This window comes from Stylophora pistillata, chromosome 14, assembly GCF_964205215.1.
Source record: "Stylophora pistillata chromosome 14, jaStyPist1.2, whole genome shotgun sequence".
Taxonomy (NCBI): Eukaryota; Metazoa; Cnidaria; class Anthozoa; order Scleractinia; family Pocilloporidae; genus Stylophora; species Stylophora pistillata.
The window spans coordinates 5,503,224-5,531,218 of NC_142532.1; the positions used below are offsets into that span (position 1 = coordinate 5,503,224).

The following is a 27,995-nucleotide window of genomic DNA, read 5'->3' on the forward strand; positions in this document are numbered from 1 at the left end:
AGGAACCGCATAAACAAACTTTCTCTCCTAGCCTACCCCTCCCATAGCTATTAAACTTTGTTTTGGCGAGTCCTGGGAACTAGTGGCGGTCAACTCTAAAAACAGAAACATTACGTATTGAACATGGCCGATTGAAAGCATTTCAAAATGGGTTAGTATATTTAGCAATGATCCGAGGTCATACTTTATAGTTTGTACGATTTGGAAGCAGTTAAAGACTCTAATTTTTCCTTCTTCCAACCATGCTTGGTTCAGGGTTTAGCAAGCAGAAACTTAAGGTGAATTTAAAGCTGGCCATCAACCGACTCAAGCTTCTGGAAAAGAAAAAGAGTGAGTGAATCTTTGACGTTTTAATTTGACATTTCGTAAGTTGTTACTCGTTTAACAGTGATACTAAATTGTCAAGCTCTTTGGAAATGCTTAGATCCTATGACTCTTTATAATGCAAGAGAATCTAACTGTACAATTTTCTACATCTCCTATGTATAGTATAACGCATGGAAATGTCTAGTATAACGCATGGAAATCCAGGCCAATTTTTTTGTGCTCTTTTACAGCGGAATTGACACAGAAAGCAAGGAAAGAAATCGCTGATTATCTCAACAATGGGAAAGACGACAGAGCGAGAATTAGAGTAAGTAAACGTAACAAATTGCGACTTAAAAGAATTTTAGTTTCGTTGAGAATGTTTATTTTCCAATGACATAAGATTTTAGATCAGGCATTCATCCACGTTCTTGTTTATGTAAAAGCCTTCATAAGTCAATATAATTATAATCTGTAGTTTTGCTAATGTCATCAAATCGGCTCATGACTTGCATTTGATCTATCAAATGCATTGTGCAATCAAGAGGAGTATTTTTTGTTTTAATTTTACTCAACAGTAATCAGTAGCTATTGAACTGTTGAAATTTCTTGAGATTTACTGTTGCATATAGAGGCTCTGTGCTCTGGAATACCCTGACTTCCAAATGTACTCTTCTTGTTGATGCAAACCATTATGAACTTGCCAAAAAACTCAAAACTTCAAAAATTTTTAAGGCCGTTAGATTCAACGTAGTATCAGCATCAACCGCAAGTTTTGAACTGGAAGATTTTGTATACATCTAAATGTAAATTGATCGTTTCAATGTCGCACTTATGACATTCAATACGCTTTAATTTGCTTTAATTCTATTTAATGTTTAGCTGTATTTGATTTTAATTAAGTAGTATTTTATTGTACACGACCCCACAAGCTTTTAGCTTTCATACACGTCGTGTATAAATAAAGATAACCAACCAACCAACCATTTACTCTGCTTATAATAACAGTGAATCAAAATTGACAGGCCTTTCCCTTGAAGACTACCACTTTCAATTTAGACGAACACTGTCCGGGTGGACATCTCTACACACAATAAGTGTGCATACAATGATAGTTTCCCTTGTAAGGGACAAACCTTTGACTCAGAAATTATTTGTCAGGACGAACTGGGTGTGTCTGTAATAAAATCAATTTATTGGTAATGATGGTTGTACATTTACAAGGTGGAGCATATCATTCGAGAAGACTATTTAGTTGAAGCAATGGAGATGCTAGAATTGTTCTGTGACCTTCTGTTGGCCAGATTCGGTTTAATTGAGACCCAACAGTGAGTATATAATGTTTCATATCATTTAAGCCCTGGCCAAACAAGAAATGTTGCACCTCGCAACAAGATGCAACATTGTTGGGTCGTGAACCCAACATTTTCCCATTTGGCCACCCTGTTGCAAGTTGTTGTGACATGTTGGCACTTGTTAGATAAAGTTTGACGACTGTCAAACTTTCTTCACAACAAGAGCCAACATTTCCTTTGTTCGTGTCCACAATGCGTGAAATTTTCTCATTTGGCCAGGTCAAGGCAACATGTTGCGCTAACACATGCATATCGCACACTCAAAATTCGTGTCCACAATGCAGATTCACGAAAGTGTTGCATGTTGTTGGATAGGGTTTTGCCACCCTCTTCCATGATAACATGTTGGGCGACCCAACAATGTTGTGTCTTGTTGCATGGCGCAGCATTTCTTGTTTGGCCAGGGCTTTAAAGTAGGTGATCAGGATTCCGATAAAAGCTTGTTATCCAGCATTTACCACCAGCTGTTAGACCCCTTAATGCCATCTGATTAGCCTGCAAGAAAGCTCTCTTGTTTGGGTTTGGTATGCAAAATCACAAATCACTGTTACACAGGCTACAGAGACAATAATTATTAAGGCCAGTTGATGTAAGGGGTGTGGAATTTCATCACCATCATCATCCCCTCCCCCATATAAAAAACATCACTGTGCCCCTTATCAGCCCAGTAAAGGCTTGGATGCTTAAATTTACAATTATTAACGTATTGAATATTTACATTGTGAATATTGACGTTATCAACATTGCCAATCCTAGTAGTATGCAGGACGTGTGTCATATAATTATGAGCTTCATAATGGGAATCTGTGGCACAGTGGTAGAGCCTCGGAGTACAGAAATCCGAAGGTCTGATTCCTCACAAGGACTCGGAATTTTTTTCTTTGTCCCATGCTTATCCAGAGTTCCCATTAGTTTTGATAGTTAAGGGGCCTTGGGACCCCCAGTTCCAAAAAGTTGGGGGTCCTTTTAGCTTTTTAGGGGTACCCTACCTTTTACTAAAATTTGATTTTATAGCTTATAACAGAGAGGCAAAAGCCAAGACCAGGTGTTAACGCTATCAATAGAGCTTTTAATTTTGGAATAAAGTGTGCTCATGTTTCTTAACACTGAACCATTAGTTTTCCGGTCGAATCATATTTTAACAACTGAAACTCCTCTAACCATTTAGGACAAAATTTGCATTTCTTCACTTGGGTATCATCCCCCAGCTCTGTATCACTTCCAGGTTTCCCCTTTCGAATATTGAATATATTGAATAAGCCCTTCTGAGTAGACATGCTCTTGACCATGACAAAATGGTGGGTCAAAGGACATGCCATAATGATCGCAGTAATTCTCGGGAAGGGCCCGCCAGACCCAGTCTCTTAACTAGTCGGAACCTTTTTCCCGCGTCCCGAGGACGCACATTGGAAAAAACAGTGCGTCCTTTTCATTTTTTGTGCATATAAGACACACACCTGTGCGTTAATGGGAACTCTGTTATCACTAGAAGACAAAACGTCTTTGTATTTCTTTATCAAGCTCAAAACTTACCATCTCTCTTATTCTTTACAAATAGTGAAAGTTACTCACAAGTGCAGTTAAAAACTATTTCTATTGATGATGTTAGATTCTGTGATGAAGGAATGATCGAGGCGGTCACAACTCTAATCTGGGCAGCACCTCGGCTTCAGTCAGATGTTCAGGAGCTACGAGTGGTAAGCCTTGCATGTGATGTTCCTCAAAAGTTCTATCATTGATTATCACAAATAATTTCCTAAATAGCAAATTATTACTGACAGATGTGAACCTTTATAACTGTGGGTCACATTTTCGACCCAACCCTCCCTCCCCTCCCATCCCTTTAATTCGTTGCAGTGGCTGTTTTGTTCCAAATTCTCTTCTCAAATAAAGCCAACATCACTGGGGTGCACAGCATCTGAGAAGAGTGAAAAAAAAATGCAAAATAATCATAAGTATAATCATGATAATAATTGAATACAGATTAACAGAGCTTCACAAGGCCTATTTAAAGATTAAAATGAAATTGATTGATAAAGAATGAATGAAATCAGATGTAAAAATTATGTTGACAGAAGTCTTATTTTTTTTCCCTAATGTTGCCTATTTGTACATCTAAAGATTTTAATGGCTTTTGCCATTTTAAACAGATCTCTGACCAGCTGGGACTGAAGTATGGCAAAAAGTTTGGACATGAAGCCACAATCAATGCCAATAGCACAGTGAACCAAAGAGTAAGTGTTAACTTCACTGTAATAAATTTGACAATTCCTGAGAGCTTCTATGTCACACTGTAGGTTTATTCAATATTATAACTTAGTTTCTCAGAACAAAAAAATCCAAATGAAAAACAAAACTGCCCACTGAATAAGGGTGTGGCTTTAAACTATTATAGTTTGTTATCCAGACAAAGAATATAAATTAAAGTATTTAGTGGCACACTAGCTGAAAACTGGTAAAATGTATTCATTAAAGAAATGGTGTAGAGACTGTCACTTAAAAGTGCAGTCAACTCTCTTGCAGGTGGACACCATGGGGAATTGGAAAAAAGTGTTTGTTAGTTGTCAGAACTGTCTACCAACCAGAATTAAACTTCCATAAGCAGACACAAACAAAACTTGGGTGGATGTTTGCTTACAGGAGGCCAAGTGTTCTGTTGGACTCTTGTTTGTGTTAAATGAACAGACAGCTTACTTTCCTTCAGACAAATGGAGATTTGACAAAATGTATCCATGCCATTCTGTTACTCTGTAAGGTCATATTTTGGATGATATTCAAATGTAAGACAAATTTCATTTCCAAGAGTCCATTATTTTGTGGGGTTCCTGCTTACAAGGGAACGTAAACAAAAAAACATCAATTTTCTCCATAAAAAGATTAACTGCATCTGCTTACAGAAATGTGTTGATACAGAGTTTGACTGGGAGGCAATAACAGGAATTGAAAAAGAGTGTCCATAAGTAGTGTTCACTCACAACAGTGTTCATTAACCAAGAGGGGACTGTATTTATTTATCAGCTCTGAAATCAGAGTACAATTATTTGTTAGACCTAATTTGGTTTCAGGCTTTTGACAGCAACATTCAATGATGCATTTTAAGAGCACAGCATGTTAATATTTAGAGTTTTACAGCATTTTATAGAATTGCTTGTTATTTCATGATAACAATTCAGCTGATTTCTCACTAACAACATTCCAGAAACAATGTTCCTGCTGCATTAGTTTTATGTAGATGACTGGCAGAAGTCTGTTGCTGTTCTTAGTCTGCAAAATAAGTGTTCTGGCTTACCAACTACAAGCCCTAGATACAACAGACTCCTGAAAGATATTTGATTTAAAAGAATATTCTATCAATTTTATTGTATTTTGCAGCTCATCCTGAAACTAGATCCTCGACCACCACCAAAGACGTTAGTGGAAAATTATTTGATAGAGATTGCTCGCAGTCATGGTGTACAGTTTGAACCTGACCCATCAGTGATAGGAGTAAGTAGATACTCTTGGAAGCTCCAATCTGTAATTCCTGATAAAAGTAAAAAGAGTCTGCTCTGGAGCTAAGTGGCTTGTTAAGCAGCAGCTTTTTGCAAGTTATGGAGCATTCAGGTTACACTACACCCCCTGTACGAGGTACCAGTCCTGATACCTCCAGCCAATGCCATCAGCTAATGACACTTGCCATTGCCATTATCCAATTCCACCAGCCAATGCCATTATTCCATGCCACCAGTCAATGCCATTACCCAATGCCATTAGCCAATGTCACTAGCCAATGCTATTATCCAATGCCGCCAGCCAACGTCATTATCCAATGCCATTATTCACTGCCATTAGCCAATGCCATTATTTAATGCAACCAGTCAATGCCTTTATCCAGTGCCATTATCCAATACCACCAGCCAATGCCACCAGCCAATGTCATTATCCAATGCCATTGTCCAATGCCACCAGCCAATGCCACCAGCCAATGTTATTAGCCAATGTCATTATCCAATGCCATTGTCCAATGCCACCAGCCAATGCCACCATCCAATGCCACCAGCTGATGTTATTAGCCAATGCCATTATCCAGTACCTCCAGCCAATGCCATTATCCAATGCCACCAGTCAATGCCACCAGCCATTGTTATTATCCAATGCCACCAGCCAATACCATTATCCAGTGCCACCAGCCAATGTCACTAGCCAATGCCACCAGCCAGTGTTACCAGCCAATGCCACCAGCCAGTGTTACCAGCCAATGCAACTAGACAATTGTCACCAGACCATGGTACTAGCCACTAGCCAATTTCAATTAGCCATTCCACTAGCCAATGCCACCAAACAATGCCACTTAAGCCTATGTCACTAACAGTATGCTACTTCCACTGAATAGGAGTCCATGCTAGGGCTACCCTCCCTCCCCCCCAGCATTTATCTGAGGCTTCCCTAGTTTTGTCTGCTGCTATCCATTGATAATACTGGGTGGAGAGAAGTTTGCCAAAGAACACAACACTATGATGTGGTCAAGTCTAGATCCAGGAATCCTCTACTAGAGTCCAGTAAGCTTAGTCCATTTAAGGCCACTGCATCTTCTACTACTTTCTTTTAAGGCATAATAATAAGCTGCCTTTCTACTTAGCTAAAAGTATGCATTTCTCAGAGATAAAAGTTGTTTTTCCTTGAGCAGAAAATACCCATATTACTTTTGAAATAATTACAGTTGTACAGTGAGTGAGACAATCATATACCTTAGTTTGTTTCAGCACTTGATTTTAGCAAATGCTCCCAATGAAGCATAAAATGGTCAATGAACTCCAGAAATTTATCTCACATCAACTGAAAATTAAAGCTTTAGACTCTCGCTTAATGATTGAAAAATTAATATTGCAAATTTTTTTTGATAGGAAGCTCAGTTACCTCCTGATGACGACATCAAGCCAAGGCCACCTGGCGGAGGAGGTTCTAGTGGTGGAGGAAGTCACATTGGGTTTGAGGGCTATGGAGGAAGCTTTGATGGGCCCAGTATTCCGCCAATGTCAGGTGGTAACATGGGATATGCGTACCCTCCACCATCACATGTAAGTGGTTGTTCCACCATAACTACATGCGTGTACACTGTCATAGTTTACATGTATGCTGCCTCATACAAGTCATGAAAAACATTGACAGAGGAATTAGTTAGTACTCTTAATTTTGGTTATATCAACAAAGTTGAACAGAAATGGTAAATTGGCCACCGTAACGATTACAAAAGCTGACGTTTCGAGCATTAGCCCTTTGTCAGAGCGAATTTGGTGTGGGGGCTATAGAAATATGCTGAAAAATGAGAGAATCACCCAAGTGCACCCTATTTCATTTATTTGTTAACGTACTCAGGGTTCTTAATAGATTTTTCTACTGCTTTTATTATGCTACTTTACTCTAAGATACATGGCCTGTGGCCATGTATCTTGAGCCCCTAGGGCCAAGCTGTTAGGGGGCCTTTTGCTTTGCAGTGGCAGTGTTTTAGCATGTTCGAAGATGACATCTGCGAAAGGCCTGGTGTAGAATTTTCAAATTTGATATGGCAGCCATATTTCAACATTGTGGAGGACAGTGTTGCAAATTCTGTGGTCTGCTGACAGGCTATCCATTTCAAAACTAACACCAACTAACAGTCAATACTAAATTCAGTTATCCTTAAAAAGTCCTTCTTTTATTTATTTTGCATTTAATAGAAGAATTTGATCTACTAGTCAAAGCTCTTTGAAGCTGTAACACTTTCCAGTGACCCCTGTGACACTGGTGTTATGGGTTCAATGGACAGAGCTGAATAATGTATATGCATGCGCTAGGTTTTGCCGCAGAAACACAGATTTTGAGTCGTTCACATGGTTGATTTCCTATTCTGTTGCTTCAAGGCGTCGTTTTCCTTGCCACTTTTCTTTTACAGAACAACCTCAAAAAACTTGGTACAACCCCTAAAAATTTTCAAAAATTAATTTTCGCCTTAAAACCACTGGCAATATGAAAATCCATTCGATGAAAACAGAGTTCCTCAGTTTTAAAAGTCGGCCCTTATTATTTAGCACTAATTTCGCTAAACTTTAGACCTAAGGACACTTGAGCCCATGTTGTTGACCACATACTCTCTGATGTAGCATTTCATTATTCAGCTCTGTGGGTTCAATCAAGAACCCTCTGGTAGTAGAACACAAAGAGAGATACTTAACACAATATTGCATGATGTACTTTTATCCCCACTACTCCCAAGAGCTCATTTACTAAGTATAAATTCCCCTTACAATCTTCCATGCAATTGTAATATAATGTTAGCTCAGTGTATTTTGCTATTGGATCAACTTCTCATTACTTGTCTGCTTGGTATTGTATCGATATTGTAAGGAGAAGTTCTGTCTTGGTCACTTATGGTTATTAAAGGGTTGAGATCCTAAATTAATTCTCTTGGCCTTGGACATAACTTAAAAAAGAAAATCTTGCTAAGATCTCAAGAAAAATGTTGAGTACAATCAAAAAGATATTGTAAAGTGAAATTCTGTCTTGGTCCTTGATGGGAGTTTATGGGTTAATATTGTCTATAGTGCTTGTCATTGGTGGAAGAAAATGTAATGTAGTTGAAGTCTCCAGTCTAAATAAGGTTTTTATAGTCAACCTTGATGGTAATTAAATAAATACACCATTTTCAATATATCAAAATTCAAACTGGGCTCTGAGGCTTGAGGGAATAAAACAAAAGAATTTGCTTAAAGGTTGAGGGATGAATTATTGATTTCTTTTGTTTTATTACTGCAAGCCTGGAAGCCATATTAGAAATTTAATTTATCAAAAATGGCCTATTGCTTTTGGAGGCTTTCACTAAGGACTAAGTGACATCTAAAGGCATGGTACTGGATCACTTAACTGGGGAAAGAGAGGGTCTCAAAATATCACATAGTATTTGCTACTAGGTGATTTATTACAATTTGTCAAATATGAAAATAATGATATTCAGATGGCCACATCTTTTCTTCTCAACAGGGAAATGTTCCACCCTACCCCTCTGGTCCAGCAGATGTACCACCCAGCTACCCCTCAGCAAAAAAGCTACCCCCCTACCCTGGGGGCCCTCTGAACAACCACAATGCTGGTCCCCCACCACCAGGTAAGTTTAGACAATGTTAGTTCTTTGGTATGTTTACCATAACTTGACATTTTCTCTTCAGTTTTGCAAGTGTTATGATGTGCCAGTGGTTTTGTGTGGGTACATTATAATATTATACCCTTGCCTTTTGGACTGCTATAATTGTTCAACAAGCTACTTTTACAATATCAGGAGCATTGTCCCACAAAGAAATGATCAGAAAAGGCAAATTAAAAGCTACATGCAGGGCTCTACACTAACAGTAGCCAACTAGCCACAGAAGAAATTCAGTTTTGGCCAGTGGTTTTTGATTTCCACAAGCCAGTTTAGCCAGTAAACAAACTGAAATTGTTGTAACATCTATTTGTTGTCACTAGCCACTTGGCTAGTAAGTTGAAAAGTTAGTGTTGAGCCCTGTATATGTAGAGGGTGTTTTCTTTCACAAAAATTCTCTAACTACTGTAAAAGCCCGCAGATAAGCCGCACCCCGAATTTAGCAACTCAAACTTTGGAAAAAGAGTCTTTTGATAGAAATCAAAAGAAATCCAAAGTCGAATCTTGAGAAGTCTTCTTCATGATCATCCACTGTTCATTGAACATAAACTCATTATTAACATTGCAATGAAAAATACTTCAGTGTTACCCACAATTTTAGCACTTTAATATAGTGAACATCATTTCTGCCAACTTTGACATTATGATTGTTCTTTTTCTGGTATTTGTTGACAGGAATTTCTTCATTCAACACAGTTTTTCCATAGATTTTTGCATTACAACAAGAACGTGAGCAGAACATTGGAAGCTTAGTAACGTGGCATTAGATCGAATGCAAAAAATGGACATTTTCAAATGTTCCCACAGATAAGCTGCATCCCCAATTTCTAGCGACAATTTTTGGAAAAAAAGTGAGGCTAACAGGGCTCGACACTAACTGTTCAACTTACTAGCCAATTGGCTTGTGACATCTTAGATGTTTTTAGATGTTACGACAATTTCAGTCTGTGGCTAGTGGGCTACCATTAGTGTCGAGCCCTGGCTAATCTGTGGGCTTTTATGGTAACCCCTTAAACCAGAACATCAGTGTTCACATTCTCTGTACTGTTCGCTATACATTTCCCATGTTACTGACAAGGAGAATTTGTTTAAATTAGTCAAGGTACAATTATAATTATTGTTTTCTGTGGGCAGCTACTGACAAAGTTATGACATGGCTTCTTTTTTTCAGCTCCTCGCCAGCCTCCTGCTCCCAGTGCACCACGCCCTTCATCAGGCCCCAGTTTCCCAGACCTTCCTGCAGTACCAACAGATTTACCAAACTTACCTGACAATATCCCAGGGGGAAACAGTGCAGGCGGTGAAGATGTAGACTTTGATGATCTTACCAGAAGATTCGAAGATCTTAAGAAGAAGAAGTAGTAGACTGTGCAAAAAATGTCTGTTAATTGTGACATGTAATCAAGCTTGCAGCCTTTCAATACAATTTTGTAGTCACCGGTAAATCTGCCTTTTGTACTAGCAATTTTATGCCAGTCACTCTGGATGGGGGTTGTAGCAATTTTCACTTGGTGTACAAAGAAATCCATGATTCCATTAGGTTTCTTTTTCTCTGAACTTTGTGATTGGTCCTCAAAACATGTGTCATCCACTCAATTAATTAGATATAAAATGACTGTATATGTAAAGCAATCAGGGCTTATGAATTAAAGGGGTAAGTTTCTAAAGAAACTGTGGTGCTGCATGGGTGGAAGTAACAAGGTAATTTTGGTTTTATGTTCTGAGTTGATAATGTTAAGTGACCACTGTAAAGAGTTTCAAAGCTGACGTTTCAACTGTTAGGGCTCATGCTTGAGATGTCAGCTTCAACAGCCTTTACAATGGCCAATTAACATTATCAACTCTGTTGATTAAACCAAAACTGCAATCAAGGCTTAGTTACTCCAGACATCTAGCCAAGGTTTTTTTTTACAATTATTGAACTTTGGGTCCTTTCTATCGTGTTGCCTTTATACAATTGCCTTTATCTCATTACCTGTTGTGTTTATTTTTGGTTTTATATCTCTGAATCAAGAAGTGCTTTTCTCTGGCCTCCATCCATGTTGTAGTACATCTGTAGAGCAAAAGATTACAGAAGCATCAAAATGTGTTGACAGAGATAAATTAAGAGGCCTACAACACATGGCCAAATGTATCACTAAATTAAATGGTCCTCCTAAAAATTTGATGTCTTCTGTGATTTATTACTGCACGGACCCACAGCAACATGGAATCTACTTGTTTTATATGGTAACAAAGCAAAATTTGTTAATGGTGATGTCATCTTTGCATCTGTTCTCCAATGCATCCTGAGCCATGAGCATTGGAACCAATCAAAATGCATGCATAATTCAGCTTATTGTAAAATTTCAAATAATGCACAGTGTATGTATGTTCACAGAATTGCCAAAAGTGATTAAGATTAGATTTTTTTCTTATTTGTTTACTTTTGTTGTTGCTATTGTTTTGGTTATTTTTTGGTGTTTTTGTTGTTGTTGTTTTTAATTAATTTTCTGCTGTTATTATTGTTTGAATTATTGTTATTATCATTATCATTACAATTGTTATCATTATTATTATTATTATTATTATTATTATTTAATACTATTATTATCAGTATCATTGGCTTTATTTTTTTATTAGTATCACCTATTGGTTTGACATTAGGAAAAAACCCAGCATACCACATAGTTTTTCCAAGTGCTCACTCTAATTGTTTATTTGTAATGGTATCCATAATCATGTTAAATATTGGTGTAAAAGAGCATTTGATTCATGTCAACTCTATTAAGGTTTCAAATCCACTGATATTACGCATATTCACAGATTAGTTTTGACTACTGCAATAACCAAAAATACATTTTGTGGCAATTTGTTTTGAAAATACTCTTATAAGCATTACCGGTAATTTGATCTGCCTTTCCACCATTAGAGCTGACAATGATAACTGCTGACACAAGGTACATGTTCTGTTAATCAGCTAGGTTAAAGCTCACAAACTATAGTCAGTCTATCTTAATCCAGCAATTTGTACAAGACTAACATAATTGTAAGTTCATTTGAAGCTTATTAAAAAGGTTATTGTTCTATGCATCAGTGCATAGCTAATTAACCCTTTACATTGCAACAATAGTAGGCATATTCTCCATACTGATCTCTATACATTTCCTAAAATCCTGACACGGAGAATTTGTGTTACAATTAAGATCTTTAGTCAGTGATATCATATCCTTTTTCCTCAGGACCTCAATATGTGATTTAGGGGTCAGAGCTCGACACCAACGGTAGCCAATTAGCCACAGATTAGTAGAAATTCAGTTTGGGCCAGTGGTTTTCAATTTCCACAAACCAGTTTTGCTAGTAAACAAACTGAAATTGTCATAACATCTAAGATGTCACTAGCCACTTGGCTAGTAAGTTGAAAAGTTAATAATGTCGAGCCCTGGAGGTGATATTGTAAGAAGAAATTAGATACTAGTCGCTGTAAGGGATCTAAGGGTTTAAAGATGTAGCCCCTCTGACATTTTTCCTCCTAGCTTGGTGGATACAAAATGGATGCAGTTTTGTTTCAGTCACATCTTATAACTTGAACTTTTCTAAAATTTTCTTCTGCAAAAATAAAGCAATTTTTTTTTCTCCCAACAAAATTAATGTTGAACATACTTCGTTTTGTGTGAGTTTTGGTTTATTTGTTTTGTTTATGCTTGTTTTGTTCTGTTTTTGTTATTATTATAATTATTATTATAATTACATTTATAATTATTATTATAATTAAACTTTTTAGCTCTTTTAATTTTAAGCTGATGCGTACGCTTACCATATTTGTAGATTATGGTATATTGGCTCATGTACCATAATGGCTAAGCCAATGAAAAGTCTTGCATTTCATTATCCAATGATCCAGTTTTTAATAAATATACATATACAGAGCTGGAAATAACAGTCGGTCATCGGACATTGTCTGACCAAATTTTGAATATGTCCGACCAATTTCACATTATGACCGGACGTGATGTCCGAACATTTCACCGACACAATTCCGTGGAGGTTGCTTAGAGAGATTGTTTGAGCTGTATTGGAAAGGTAACTCGTAAAGCAGAAGTATTCCAAATAAATCGCCCTACAATGCACTGCGTGCGTTATGATATGCTGTTATAGCATTTCATAATTATAAAATTATGTATCCGCAAGTCTCGCACGGTAATGCCCTCACAACGGCAAAGGCTGGTCAAAAAAGGACATTAAAGGTTAATGTTAACTAGTGGCCTGTCCAAATCATTTATAAAACAAGTTTTATTTAATAACTACGTAATAATGTCAATAATATTAGTTGCCATTAATCATGTGTGAGTTGAATGCGCAAGAAAAACAAAACAAACGCTTTTTGTCCATCAGTCACGTTGCAAATATTGGCTGCCACTATGTGTTCTTTCAAGACTGCGGAACTTTTTTTATTTGTGAAGGCGAAGAAAAACCCCAAGCGATTTTAATAAAGTTTTTGCATGTTTGGTTAACTCTGAAATCGTTTGATGTAAAAGAAGGTTTGTGCGAATGACAGATGACCAGGAAATAATGATTTGCACTTGAAGTTGAACTAGCGATGAATAAATTATAGTCTGCGGTAGCAACTTGAAGTGTTTTTGATAAAGCATAAACTTATGCTGGACAAAATTTTTTCAGGGAGAGAATGTTTTTTTAACTGTTTGCGAAATTGAAATTGAATTTCGGATCGCCAACACTTGTAATGAATATTTCGTGAGGACATAAAGTTTTGACCAGCCAGACAGCGCGTCGCCAAGTTTTTATTTGTTATCATTTAAATTGCTCGAATTTACCTCTTGTTTTCACAAGTGAAAAAGGTTAAAATAGTAATGAATAAATCTTTCGGACCACAAATTACGGCCTTTTGGCGGGCTATACAAAATTACTACACGACTCTTTTTTTCGTATGGGAGAATTTGTACTTTATCAAAATCAAAAGAGCAGATTAGGTCACGTGCGAGACATCCAGGTGATGTACCAGGGTTGTCTCATTCTGATGTGAACCAAGAATAGAAGAGGTGTCACCTGTCGTTTCTACAAGTAAGCTTTACCCTGCTGAATGCTATTCAACGCAGCTTCATACTGGTTTCAGAAAAATATAGTCAGGTTTAAAACAAATGATCTATATACCACAAAATGTCTCCTTTATAAGTTTTTTTGCGTTGTATATAAGTCTACTATGATGTACTGATATCGAACAAAAATACTTCAGAGGAGAGTTTCCCTTCAGTATCATGAAGAAGAACTGTATTAGGAATTGTTCATGGTAGTAAAAGTCATCTAGATAATCATCACTAATAATTACATAAAAAGATTAACTGCAGTTATCGAAAATCATTATTCCAGTGAATTTCATTGTGCTAATTAAATATGCATATTAATGTCCGGTCAAATTGATGAGATGTCCCACCAAAATGAAGATTTGAAAGGACATATGTCCTGTTAATGGCGAAAAATTATTTCCAGAACTGCACTGTACATGTGTATATATATATATATATATATATATATATATATATATGTATATGTATATACATTTATATGCAGTTATATGCAGTTATATATATGCATTTATATGCATATAAATTTTATATTTATATGCATTTATATGCAGTTATATATACATATATATATGTTTGCAAAACGAGGTCGTTTACCAAGCCACAGTCGCTACCAGGGAAGAAACTGAAACTTACGTTGGCCTCACAGCGACAGATTTTAAGACTAGATGGCGCAACCACCAAATGTCGTTCAACCACGAGAGACGGCGAAATGACACAGAGCTGAGCAAGTATCTGTGGAAACTAAAGGAGAAGAGGGAAGACTATTCGATTTCATGGAAAATTATTGCTAGGGCTAGATCATATTCCAATGCCACAAAACGTTGCAATTTATGCCTCACTGAGAAATTTTTTATCTTGTCTTATCCACATGAAGCCTCTTTAAACAAGCGAAGTGAAATAATATCCAATTGTAGACATCGGCGAAAATATATTCTCAGGTATTCTTAACGCCATTATCAGCGCGCGCACGGTTTTCAAGATTTGAATTTTTAAACAATGCCATGTGATCACGTTGCTGAGTTAGAGTTAACCGCCACGATGCCTCAGTGTGTATGGAGTTTAACTGATGAGTGGATCAACTTTTGTTGGTCTACGAAACAGGCTGTATTAAAATCCATATGAACGTCACTTGAGTAGTCCATTTGCTACTGTAATCGCTCCTTCATTGTCGAGGACTGTCATAGATCCTACGTTGCCTATTTCGCTTATATATATATATATATATATATAAACAATTATTTAGGAAAACAAAAATTAAAAATTCGCACTAAAACTTCGTACTACAGATCTGTTTCGAAAGGGTTAAAAGTCCTCTCTCATCAGGTGTCACCTGATGAGAGAGGACTTTTAACCCTTTCGAAACATATCTGTAGTGCGAAGTTTTAATTCTTATTTTCCTAAATAATTTTTTACAAAGCTCCATGATTGTAGAGCACTATCCGATTCAAGGATAAGGTTTTTAACGTTCATATATATATATAAACATATTCTGTACGCGAGGGAAACCCTGACCCTGTACACCCCAAGTAATCATACTTAAATAGAATAAATGTTTGAAAAGAAAATTTGCCCTGAGCGGATTTGAACCCACGTCCCTCCTGTTACTAGTCAGGTGTAATGACCACTACACTATCAGGACAACCATGCTGGCAAAACAGCAATCAAAGATGTGATTTACGTGATCGGAGACATGGTCTATATATATATATATATATATATATATCTTATTAACCAAGTTAATAAGATATATTCTTCCAGTTCGGTCCCGAGCAAGCTTGGTTAATAAGTGATTTATTATACGACTGAAGTTCAAAGGGACACAAGTGCGGTATCATTCGGGACCATTCGGGACAGTGCCCGGTCCAATACTGAGAGAATATTGACCGGCAATAGAGCATTTTGATTGGTTGATTTTAGAGTTGGATTTCGGATACAGGCTAATTTTAATTGAAATTAGCCTGTATCCGTAATTAGATCCTCCTTTGTCATCCGCTAAATTGATTTCGGTCGTGTATCTTGAATAGATCCTTAGTTGGGTTTCATATGGGGTTATAGGCTTCCCCTACCCTGTCACCTTGAAAATTAAGTTTCCCGGGAGAGCACGTCTCCGATCACGTAAATCCTATCTTCGATTGCCGTGTTGCCAGCATGGTTGTCCTGATAGTATAGTGGTCATCACACCTGACTAGTAACAGGAGACGTGGGTTCAAATCCCGCTCAGGACAAATTTTCTTTTCAAACATTTATTCTATTTAAGTATGATTACTTGGGGTGTACAGGCTCAGGGTTTCCCTCGCATACAGAATTTATATATATAAAGTGTGACTTGATTTTCGTAGAACAGTGCTCAATATATATATATAAATAGAATAAATGTTTGAAAAGAAAATTTGCCATATATATACACATATATAACTGCAGACAGAACTGTTTCGGCCTTCTGGGCCTCATCAGTGCAGTGCTGATGCAAGGATGGGGGAGAACCGATCTGGTCACCCCAGACGATCCCACACTTGTGGTATACATGTTTGTTTTTAACTTGAAAAAAATGTTTATATATATGTTTGTTTTTAACTTGAAAAAGATTTTTAAAAACTTTACCTGCCAATACCAAAATGAAATGCTTAGGAAGCGAAGCAATGGTTTCGCATCTCGAAGCATTATATCTAATTTTACGAGATCGTTAAATCATGATCTGCGTTTAACTTCTACGGTGTATTATTAGCCTTCGTAACTCCTTTTGGCTGCTTATTGCTTCCTTTTTGTCTTTCTTGTCTTTCTTTCCCACCGAACTAATAGTTTGAAGTTACTTCAAGTCTTAGGTCGTTTTAGCTTGTCGCTAGAATGCTTAGAAATATGACGTAACTGGGTCGCTTTCTTCGTACCCTACTGAGCACCCTGCGATAGAGGGTTGAGTCAGCCTAGTCCCCAGGTGCTCTCGACTCTATAAATCCTCTTATTACATCGCTCTCAGCGCTCGTGGGCAAGATGAAGCGGGTCCTGTGATCTGATTGGCCACCCGAACGGACAAGATGGGACCACCTTGCCCGCTCGAGATTGCCTGCATTGATCCCGCACATGAAAAAAATAGTACTAGAACTACGTTCGTTATTCTTCGACAATTTCAGTGATGGAAACGGAAAAAGCGGCAGAAGATAGTCAAAGCGGAGAAAACAGAAACGACTCTCGTGGGTTTGGTGTGCTACAAGCACATTTGGCTTTCTTTCCCGGCTCTCGAAGGAAAAAAGTCATTCTTAATTCTTAATAAAGCGAACTCTTTTTACAATATAATAAATCCTTTATTAACCAGGCTTGTTCGGTCAAGATGGCTAGATATTAGCCTTGTTCTTTTTTCGCAATTTTATGGACCTCGACTTCTTTTCGCTCCATAAAAAGGCAAAAACAAACAAAAAAAGAAAAACTCGGCCAATACCCAACCATCTTGACCGAACAAGCTTGGTTAATAACGCATATCTATAGAACGTTCGACAGTTTCTCTTGCCTATGTTCTTGAAATGAATTTACAATCGTCTAACAGCTTAGGTAATAGAAAATCCACTGTTGAAGTGTCATTATATTGTTAATAAAGGTTGAGAGGATTCGTGGCCTGTAACCGAAGGGAAACATTTTGGGAGGGGGAGCTATAAATGAGCTATGTAACTAAGGGGCTGGAAACTGTAAAAAGCCTCTGAAAGGTTCGTTTTAAAAAATAGCTCGGACATGGAAAATCATCTTGAAACGGATCGAAGGAGAAAACAAAATATCAGTTCGGTGCCGTATCGATCAAAACTACTTTAATGAATCGTTGAAGGCTTACAAATGTAATAGAGCATAAAACAAGATAAGAACACGAGACTTGTAAACAGAGGTAACTGACTCTAAATTCGTTTCTCTGGCAACTGACCTCGTAGCTTGAATACGAGTGAAGTTTGCTAACGACAGCCTCGATAATTGTATACAAACATGATACATCTGTTATGAGCTTCAAACTTCCTCGTCACGTTTATCTTAATTATTCTAAGAACAAGTCCCTCTATCAAAGAACTCTTCTATTTTAAATATCGAAAATTTTCCAATGTTTTAAAGTCAGTTCATCAAACCGATAAACACAAATGAAAAGTGGCTCAAGCAAAGTTCTCTTTTATAATGTACACTTTCTTCGAATCACTAGTCACAAGAATCATCCCATCTGGTGTAGTTGTTATCGCAATAGGTGTTGATAAGCGAGTGGCACTCTTGCTTAGGAAGTGACCGTCCAATGAAAACTGCTGAACTCGATCGTTATCATAGTCGCATACAAGAAGATTCTCGGAGCTGTCCACAAGCAAACCATATGGCATGCGGAAGTGTCCATCTTGTTTTCCTCGTTTGCCGATTTTGTATAAGAATTTTCCTGTCTGATTAAAAACTTTTACACAATGACTGCCTCCATCAGATACGAAAAACATGTCTTTGTATGGAAGGCAGCAAGTAGGACCATCTAATTTCTTTGAGCCAAATTTTAAAATAGACTCTCCCTCCTTTGACATAGCCTGTATCCTATCATTGCCCCACTCGGTTACAACAATGCGCCCTTCATCATCCACAGCAACATCTGCTGGATTATCGAACTCTCCTCCTTTTCCTCTTCCGTCTTTTCCAAAACATGTCATGAAAGTTCCTGTCTGAATATTTAGTCGTTGTATTCTCTTATTGCCTTGATCTGCAACTAGGACCTCGCTGTCACTTATAAACGAAATGCCTACTGGGTACTGAAATTGTTCTTTATGATTACCCCTACTTCCGATTTTTCTCAAACAGTTGCCATTTTTGTCAAAGACATGGACACAGTGGCCATAGTTATCTGTCACAACTATCTCGCCTTTTGTATTCACAGCAATTCCACATATTCCTCCAAGTTTGCTTCCTGGAAAGGGCTTCAACTTCAACTCACCGACCACAACGAGTTCGCGTTTTTTTACCGGCACAGTCATGGGACAGGTAGGTAGTTTATCACCATCCATGTTAACTTCAGTATTGCAGGCCCCAGATACCTTTTGTGTTAACATCATGTTAAGATTGCCATTTCCTTTCTCGTCATCAATCACGTTTGTTGCATTTTTGGCGGGATTCATCAGCACTTTGACTTGATCTTTGAGAACAGCCTGGACATTCATCTCTCCTCCAGACGGTTTTGGGCACAACGTTAACTCCTTTTGTACATCAGCCTGGAAAGCTTGATCCAGTCCTTCCAGAGTTGGCGCTGCGTTTGTCAGGTTCTCGGAGACTTGAATAGAACCCAGGTTAAAGTTGTGTTGCGATGCCGCCGTAAATTTGATAAATGTAGTCTGGCGCTGTTTTGGAACTTCAACTCCACGAAGCTCTTCGAATTTCTGTCTCAAAGCCTCTTTGTTCTGAATGATATCCGCAGTTGAGCTTCCCTGCACCAGAGTCTCCCCAAACTCAGCTGCTTGGATCATCTGTTTCATCAGAGTTTCCACTTCTTTTTTGGCCAAGTTAATTCGCTCGGTTTTCTTTGTACGCGTCATTTCCAGGGACTCCATGAGTTGTTTTTCTTGCTCTCTCACCTTTGTGATCACTTGTTCAGCTGCCTCCGACACTTCTTGTTTAGCAATTGCGATGGCTGTTTCCACATCTTGAAATGTTTTTTCAAATTGTCCAATCTCTGCCTTACATAAGTTTGCCTCTGCCTTCATGGTCTGAACGTTCGACATGACGTATTTCTTATTCTCTTCTTCTACCTTTTCAAACACGTCGAACTCATGGCCTCGGTGTTCTTCAGCGAAGCAAACAGGACAAATAGACGCCTTACACGAGAAGCAGTAATATCGAACTCTTTCCTCCTTATGTTGCGAGCAAATCTCTTGTTGCAGCCTCTGAACGGCTTCGCGATCTCCTGTTTCGAAGACATCTAACAGACTTAAATGAAAAAAGCTGGTGGGCAAACGGTCGAAGCGATTTCCTTCTGGTAATTCGATTTTTGCTTGACACTCGGGGCATCGATATTTTCCTTGTTTCTGGCTTACTGTTGCATGTCTCTCTAAACACTTACAGCAAAACGTGTGAAGACATGATATAGTTTTGGGCTCGGTGTAGGTATCGAGACAAATCGAACAAGTAACTTGTTTCTGGAGATTTCCCAAGAGAGGATCCATGACGATCGCCTTCAATTGCAGTATAGATCCGTCTTTCAAGCGAAGAGCCCTGTTCAATGAAATCCAAGATTCAGTTTATGGGAAAAAAGCACGAATGAAATTGCATGACAACTGTCATTTTCGCGGCCAATCATAATCGAAAGCTTATTCATAATGATGAATAGACTTTAATATTGAGACGAAAGCTGTTTGCTTCTTTACCTCGACAAAAACTGAACGAGGCGAGATTATCAAACATGTGCGGACAGATCCAGTTATCATTTAATTGTATTGAGGGCTATAGCTTTTGGTTTTGAAAATGTTTGTTCAACAACGCCTAGCATCGTGACCGGATTAGAATTCACATTTTTGTCTTCAGTTCAGACAAGAAGGCACACCAGCTGAGTAATCAGCAAAATTTAGCCATCTGTTGTCGTATGTATAATTCGCTTCCCGTTGAGAATCCTTTTTGTTTTTAGAATAAACGGTTAAGCATGAAACTGTAATATCTCCCTTCCCTCTTTGTTTTACGCAAATAAATTTCCAGGGATGCTCTTATTTTTCTTAACTACGGACAGTTTCCACTTGCCTGAACTGACCGAAGGTTTCGCAACAGAAGCCGGGGCCCGTTTCTCGAAAGTACCGGTAACTTAACGGGCACGTAAAGCTGTTCTGGTTTCATTCAAGATGTGGATTTCGAAAAAGTTTTGAAAATGATGCAATCAAACTATCAGCTAAAGAAACAGAAAGGACTGGTTTGAGTGCCAGAACCTGCTTTCCTATCCTCTAAATTTTGATTTTAGAACGTGGCTTCGAGCCCGTTAAGTTAACGGGACTTTTCGAGAAACGGGCCCCAGGTCTCTAATAGTAATTCATGACACGTTTGCAACAAATTAACGATTCAGTATTGGATGAAGTTGAACATGATAGTAAACAGGCGCCCATACTTCACCATTGTTACGGTATTTTCACAACCGACAGAAAGATATAACTCGTATGAGCTCAACTACTTTATTGACTGGCATAACAATCTTACTAAGGGAGCGATACCAATAACCAGTACAATAACTGTCCCCTTATCTTAGAGCCCGCTATAAAACGCTAATCTCAGTGCATTACAGCACAACTCACAGTTATCGTCAAAGATCTTCGTAACTTATCGATGTCCGCACACTTTCCGCGACAACACACTGTTTCACAATACACTAGCTCTCCTCTCTGGCTCACTGGCTGTCCAAAATGACTCAGTCAGGAAAGATTAACTGAAGAAAAGGCTCTCTGAAGAAAGGCTAACTTTAACCGATCTCGATTCCTTATATATGTTTTACAAGATGTTCTAAAAAATTCCAGGGATCTGTAATACAACTATTTTTAGTATCATGACATCGCTATTGCATAATAACAAAATACGCCAGCCAGAAGCTTCCTTGTTTCTTATTAGCTTCCGAATTAGCTTCCGAGTAATTTCCAGAAAATTCCTTATTTCTATTTTTTACACAACTCTTTCTAGGAAATACGGGCACTCTCCATACACTATGTCATATCGGTTGGACACAATAGAAATAATTTAACAGTATTTAATGTCTTCCAATCAACTACTTGACGTACATATGCAGTGCTGATGTTTTTTAAAAAGGAATCGACAGTTTCATTTTAGCTTCATTTATATTCGAGGAATTTCTAAAATAAACACTATATGACAGATGTTAGAAGATTTTTCCTAACACTCGGTTGAACTCCTTTATTTCCTGGCTTGACCCTTGATACAATTCATTTTCCTTGGGACTAGCTCAGTTATCAGCACAACACTAAACAATTCGATTTCTCTCTGATCTGTAGAACTCAACTCTGTTCTATTCTGATTGAAAAATGCTGTGTACCAGGTGATGCTAAAGGTGACGCTACTAAGCTGTCAGTCTTCTTGTGTCGTCATCACTCTATTTCAACCATCGAATCACGTTAAGTTACGACAGTTCCTGCATACTGAGTATGCACCTTTGAGTTGTTTACGCAGTCACGAAATACTTTTCTACCGTAGATTTTATATTTTTATGGTTAACACCGGCCAGAACAGAAACAAGATTGACAATATAAAAATTACAATTAACCTACTGACAGAATTAGAATTATACTTGAAAAGATATCTTTAGAGAAAATAGCCTTAGAAGATTGTTACATAACAACGAAATATACGAGATAAGAAGGGGCGTCCACGAGTACCGCCCCCAGAGATGCTACGTGGTCTTACGCAGGTCATCTAATTCAAAATTCAGTGCGGAAAATGAAAAGGCAAAAGCTGTTTACACCCGGGGTCTCCTTAAAGAAAGAGGTGTTGAAGCTGTTCAATCGAAATTTAAGAAATATTCCTTGATCGTGAATTTGATATAGACTTTTGTTCCAAAAACGAGTCTGAGAATAATAAAAAATATGAGAAGAAGGAATTTCCAGGAATTCCTTTACGAGGTTAACTTTGACAAGAGAGAGACTTACTCTCTTCCTTAACAAGCAGATCGACTTAATTAAAAACGGAGCCAACCGCGAAATATACTACAACAAGTTCTAATCACTATAGAAACTGAACATCTGCTTCCATGCTAAATTTACAGCCAAAATAAGAAAAAGGTAACAGAAATTGTACTTAGATGAAATCGCCAAAAGGAATAAGAAATGATCAACCTGCTTCCTTTAATTTTTGTATAGAATTGATTAAAATAATATAGTCTTTCCATACCTCTTTCTTAAGACTTTTAAAATGAGTATAAAAACACACTAGTGCTTAATGAAATTTCTTTCTAGATTTCAATTTTGTCTTAACACAGAGGCTACCTTCTGGCGCGCGTCGCAAAAAACGAAGCTCTACTTTTCCTAAAACACGTCATTCTAAACACTTAAGAATGAAAAAAATATTGCGGTGAAACTAATTCTAAGCAGTAATGATAAAAACACCAATTACAATTTAAAGGTAAAAGCTGAAACAAACAAAATTTAATTCTTAACAATAAACTTCTACCTTTTGTCTGCAATAATTTTGGAAACTGAATGTTCCTAATCAATTTTGTCGGTGTTTACGCCTACGAACAATGTTTTTAGAGTCTATCATGTTTAACTTGTTGCATGCCAACGGGGGCTGTTCGTAAGTCCAAATGGCTTGTGTTCGGTTATACACCGAAGCTGGGTTTTTGAAACTGCAAAAATAATTCGTTTCATTCCGAGACAACTGTGTGAAATTAATCCGTCGCGGGCACTGCGGTCTTTTTTGGTAAAAATAACTACCACTCGAGAGCTAGGTTTTTTTTTTATGGTAAAAACCTTTGCCTTTCAAATTGAGTCGGTGACCTAGTAGATTTAATTCTTGGGAGCATACATTTTCTTTTTTTCGTAGGGTTTCCCTTTACAGTTGCCGCGAGGGAACTACACGCGATTTCCAAGACGTGAGCGACTGAGCGGTTCGACGTTTCTTCTTGAAACTCATTTTTCTGACTTTCCTTCTCTTTCTCCTCAACAGCGGTATCCTTTTCCCCTGAAGACGAGCCATGTTTCGTTTGAAACATAAATGGATGTAATACACCCTCTCGCCTAGTTCAAAATTCAAGTCGAGAACTTTATCAAGAGCGCCTCCTCTTCGCATTTTTCCTTGTTTACATCCGTCTCAGTACGGATTTAATGAGCATGCTTGACTATTGCTACCCCATTACAAAGATACGGCGGTTTTCAATTTGAAAATGCTGGTATTTGGAACGTAATTATTCGCAACTAAAAATGCTTTTACCACAGATGACTAGCCAGTTAGGACAAGGAAAGAAAGGAACTTTTGATATAAGTAAACATTTTCTAAACGGTACTTTCCCTTTAAAGGACATTGTCAATAAGTGCTTTTTGCTTATTGTTTTTTTTTTTTTTTGATTAGATAAATGTCCTTCCGCTACTAGCTTTCGGCCCTCTTGACACCGTACACAAAAGTAAATACAACTGCTAAATGTCGTTTAAGAAACTGGCCCTTTATTCTTAGACAGACATGCTATTTTTTTGTGAGTTGAGATTGGAACGTTAAAATTATGCAAGTTAGCCTGCGAAGCAAGCCCTGGGGGAGAGGAGGGGGGATTGGGAAGCAAGCCCTGGAGGAGAGGAGGGGGCAATCCCCCCTCCTCTCCCCCAGGGCTTGCTTCGCAGGTTAATGCAAGTAATTACCCACACGGCACTAGGATAGGCATGCAAGGCGTGTAGGAAAAGCTTGATTCCATCTTGTAATATATTGTGTGTATCTAGGTTTACTTTGATATTTGTACGACAAAACACTGGAAAGGACAACAGGAATGAAAACGACTGAATTACACAGCACCTTGAAACAAAATCTTTGGATTACATTACCCACAACAACAACAAAACAAAATTGAGCCTTTCGGAGATGATGGAAGATAATGATTATATCTTATGAGACGTTTTGTTGTGTAGTATCGCTGAGTATTTTTACGAGTTGTGCCGTATTTTGACGAGCCCGTAGGGCGAGTCAAAATACAAATAACGAGTAAAAATACTCAGCGATACTACACAACAAAACGTTTAAGATATTTGTTTTCCAAAACGCAAAACTGTTATTTCAGTGCGGGCGAATTTCGCGGATATTTATTTACGGGTAGTGCGTGACAGAAAAATGTGAAGCGGAACGGAATTGGCTCGTTGTTGTGTCGCTGTTTCTATTTTCTTCATTAAATGAAGAAATTTTCTGGTCATCAAGCTGTTTTTCTTCGTTCGATTCATCTAATGAACTTGGACCTATATTTGCCAGCCATTCTGAGTCTTCGACCTCGGAAATATAATTCAAATTGTCCGCCACTTTTTTTTTTTTCGTAACTACAATCCAATTCTTCGCTTGCGCGATGCGATAAAACCTGTTTAACCGCTACTACAATAGACGAGTACAAATACCGCGTGATATTTGTACTCGTCTATGGCGTTATTTCTACTCGTCTAGGTGTAGTTGGATAATAAGACTGGATATTAGCCTCGTTCTTTTTTCATATTTTTATGGACCTCGGCTTCGTCTCGGTCCATACAAATGCAAAAAAATAACTCGTATATGTATAGGGATATTAGACCCTGTTTACAAGCAAGGAGGATAACCCTTGTGCTATGGTTACCCTAGCAGGCGGGTCAAAGATAGCCCGGGTTTATAAGCAAAATTTCACAGGTAGGGTTACCCTACCACCCGGGACAACTTACCTATGCTTGGTAACCGCACGCATTGTTATCAATGTTCAAAGGGTCTGGAAACAAGTAAAAAGTTGTCCCGGAAAGGCGAGTTATCCCCAGCAGAGCGTTTACAAGGCAGCTAGAGCTACCCCAGCGCTAGGGTAACCCTGGCGCTAGGGTAACCCTAGCGTTCAGCTTACCCTAGTGCTAGGGTAACCCTAGCTACCTTGTAAACGCGTCGATGAAAAAAAGAAGAAATGTGGGAGCGTTAGGGTAACCCTCCTGCCAGGGTAACCCTAGCACTAGGGTTACCCTACCTGCTTGTAAACAGGGCCTTAATAAACTGAGGAGAAACACGGATGGCCAAGTGGCGATGGATGAAGCAGATTAAAACAGCTTGAAACTGACGAAATTTCAAAGACTTGGGTAATTACTTCAAGTCAAAAGGTTTTTGTCTCTAAGAGTGATAGTACAACATTAACATTAAATCAACAGACTGGTGAGGAATGGCTCAAGAAGCAAATTTCACTTTAAAAAAAGTCTATATTAAAACGTACACTTTTTTTTTTGTAAGAGCTGGTCACAAGAATACTCTCATCTGGTGCTGTTGTTATCGCCATAGATATCGCTAAATGAGTGATACTTTTGCCTGTGAAGCGACCGTCCAAAGAAAACTGCTGAACTCGATCATGGCCAACGTCGCATACTAGAAGATTACTAGAGCTGTCTATAAGCAAACCACGCGGCAAGTAAAATTGTCCATCTTGACTCCCTTCTTTGCCAAACTTGTATAAAAATGTTCCTGACTGATCAAAAGCTTTGATACAGTGATTCCACTGATCAGAAACGAGAAACATGTCTTTGCAAGGAATGCAGCAGGCTGGCCGATGGAGTTTCTCTGGGCCGTTGTCTCCAAATGTAAACATCACCTGTATCTTATTATTGCCCCACTCGGTTACAACAATGCGCTCTTCATCTTCCACAGTAACCTCTGTTGGAGCATTAAACTCTCCTTTTTCTGCCACGTTTCCCAAAACTTTTCAACATAGTTCCTTTCTGAACATTCAGTCGTTGTATTCTATTATTGCCGCTATCTGCGGTTAAGATTTCGTTGTCATTTAAAAACAAAATTCCGCTAGGGTAAAGAAATTGTCCTGTATTGCTCCCTCTGCTTCCAATTCTTCTCAAACAGTTTCCATCTATATCAAAAACATAAACACAGTGGTGACTGTCATCTGTCACAACTATCTCGCCTTTTGTATTCACAGCAATTCCATTTAATCCTTTCAGCGTGTCTCCTGGAAATACCTTTAGCTTCAACTCGCCGACCACAACAAGTTCACGTTCTTTGACTTGCACGGTCACGGGACAGGTAGGTAGTTTATCGCCATTAATCTTCACTTCAACACTGTAGGCCCCAGGTACTTTGGGAGTAAATATTAACCTAAGATTTCCGTCATATTTGTCTTCGATATTCACGTTTGTTACATCTTTGGCGGGTTTTATCAGCAATTGGATTTGATCTTCAAGATCATCCTGGTCACTCATCTCTCCTCCAGATGTCTTTGGGCACAACATAAACTCTGCTTGTACACCAGCCTGGAAAGTTCGATCCAGTCCTTTCAGAGTCAATTTAGCAGCGTTTGACGGTTTCTCAGTGGCTTGAATAGAACCCAGTTCGAAGTTGTAGAGGCATATAGCGGTAAACTTGACAAATGTAGTCTGGCGATATTTTGGAACTTCGACTACACGGAGCTCTTCAAATTTCTGCATCAAAGAACTTTTGTTCTCTATAGTATCCGCAGTTGAGCTTCTCTGTACCCGATTCTCCGCAAACTCAGCTGCTCGGTACATTTGTCTCACCAGAGATTCCAGTTCTAGTTTAGCCGAGTTGATTCACTATATTATCTTCCTACGCGTCATTTCTTGGGACTTCAACAGCTGTTTTTCTTGTCGCGTCATTGTGATTACGTGTTCAGCAGCCTCAGACACTTCTTGTTTAGCGATTATCATAATCAGTTCGACATCTTCAGATGTTTTTTCCAGTTTTCTCATCTCTTCTCGAAACAAGTTTGCCTTTTCCTTGATGTTCTCGACGTTGGACATGATGTTTTTCTTATCCTCTTGCACTGCTTTTTCAAGCACGTCAAGTGTATGGCCTCGGTGGTCTTCAGTCACGCAAATTGGACAAACACACGCCTCTCACGAGAAGCAGAAATATCGTAACCTTTCCTCCTTATGTTGCGAGCAAGTCTCCCCTTGCAGCCTTGGCACAGCTGCGCGATCTTCTGCTTCAATAGACTCTTGTGAAAAAAGATGGTAGGCAAACGGTCAAAGCGATTTCCTTCTGGTAAATCCACAGGCAGCCCAAGCTCACTACTAGAAAAGCGGACGTGACTCTTACAGTGTTGCGCAAAGTTTTATATTTATAAAGGTTTGTATAGGATGTTATCGGTTTGCCTTATAAGAGAGAAAAAAATGTCTTGTTTTGAAATAAAATGGACTTACCTTATGGTCTTGTTGTTTTCTTTGTTGATTACCAGCGTCTCAGGCCATTTTGAAGCGTTTTTGGCGAGTTAGCGCTATTTTGAGATTCAACTACGTGGGGGGGGGGGGGTGGGTGGGGGGCGAGGGAGTGATGAAGACTTACTCATCATTACAGTTTCATGCGTCAGACGATCCGGCATCCCAACAAACGAAAATTGACGCTGACTTATTCCTGACTCATTACTACCACAACTTCTCCTGGTTTTTGTATCATGACGAGGTATGG

General features: G+C 38.4%; 2 protein-coding genes and 1 pseudogene across 3 annotated transcripts; 1 reads left to right on the plus strand and 2 right to left on the minus strand.

The window, feature by feature from the left end:
* Nucleotides 1-38: 38 nt before the first annotated feature.
* On the plus strand, nt 39-10,259 carry LOC111339525 (IST1 homolog). Of its 2 annotated transcripts, XM_022946202.2 has the most exons (10): nt 39-151; nt 256-330; nt 558-634; nt 1,531-1,634; nt 3,271-3,358; nt 3,812-3,895; nt 5,034-5,147; nt 6,545-6,718; nt 8,658-8,781; nt 9,986-10,259. In XM_022946202.2, exons 1-10 carry the CDS (start codon nt 148-150, stop codon nt 10,174-10,176), a joined length of 1,035 nt encoding a protein of 344 aa, XP_022801937.2. In that variant the 5' UTR covers nt 39-147; the 3' UTR covers nt 10,177-10,259. The 2 variants fall into 2 exon arrangements, with proteins under 2 accessions (XP_022801937.2, XP_088601151.1); XM_088745025.1 differs by lacking the exon at nt 39-151 and having other exon boundaries at nt 228-330.
* A 7,418-nt stretch (nt 10,260-17,677) lies between these two features.
* Nucleotides 17,678-21,339, minus strand: LOC111339540 (tripartite motif-containing protein 3). Its single transcript, XM_022946220.2, has 2 exons — nt 21,164-21,339; nt 17,678-20,102 (listed from the first exon to the last, which is right to left on the minus strand). Exon 2 carries the CDS (start codon nt 20,051-20,053, stop codon nt 18,023-18,025), a length of 2,031 nt encoding a protein of 676 aa, XP_022801955.1. The 5' UTR covers nt 20,054-20,102; nt 21,164-21,339; the 3' UTR covers nt 17,678-18,022.
* A 4,095-nt stretch (nt 21,340-25,434) lies between these two features.
* Nucleotides 25,435-27,983, minus strand: LOC148716223 (E3 ubiquitin-protein ligase TRIM71-like; annotated as a pseudogene).
* Between the last annotated feature and the right edge of the window lie 12 nt (nt 27,984-27,995).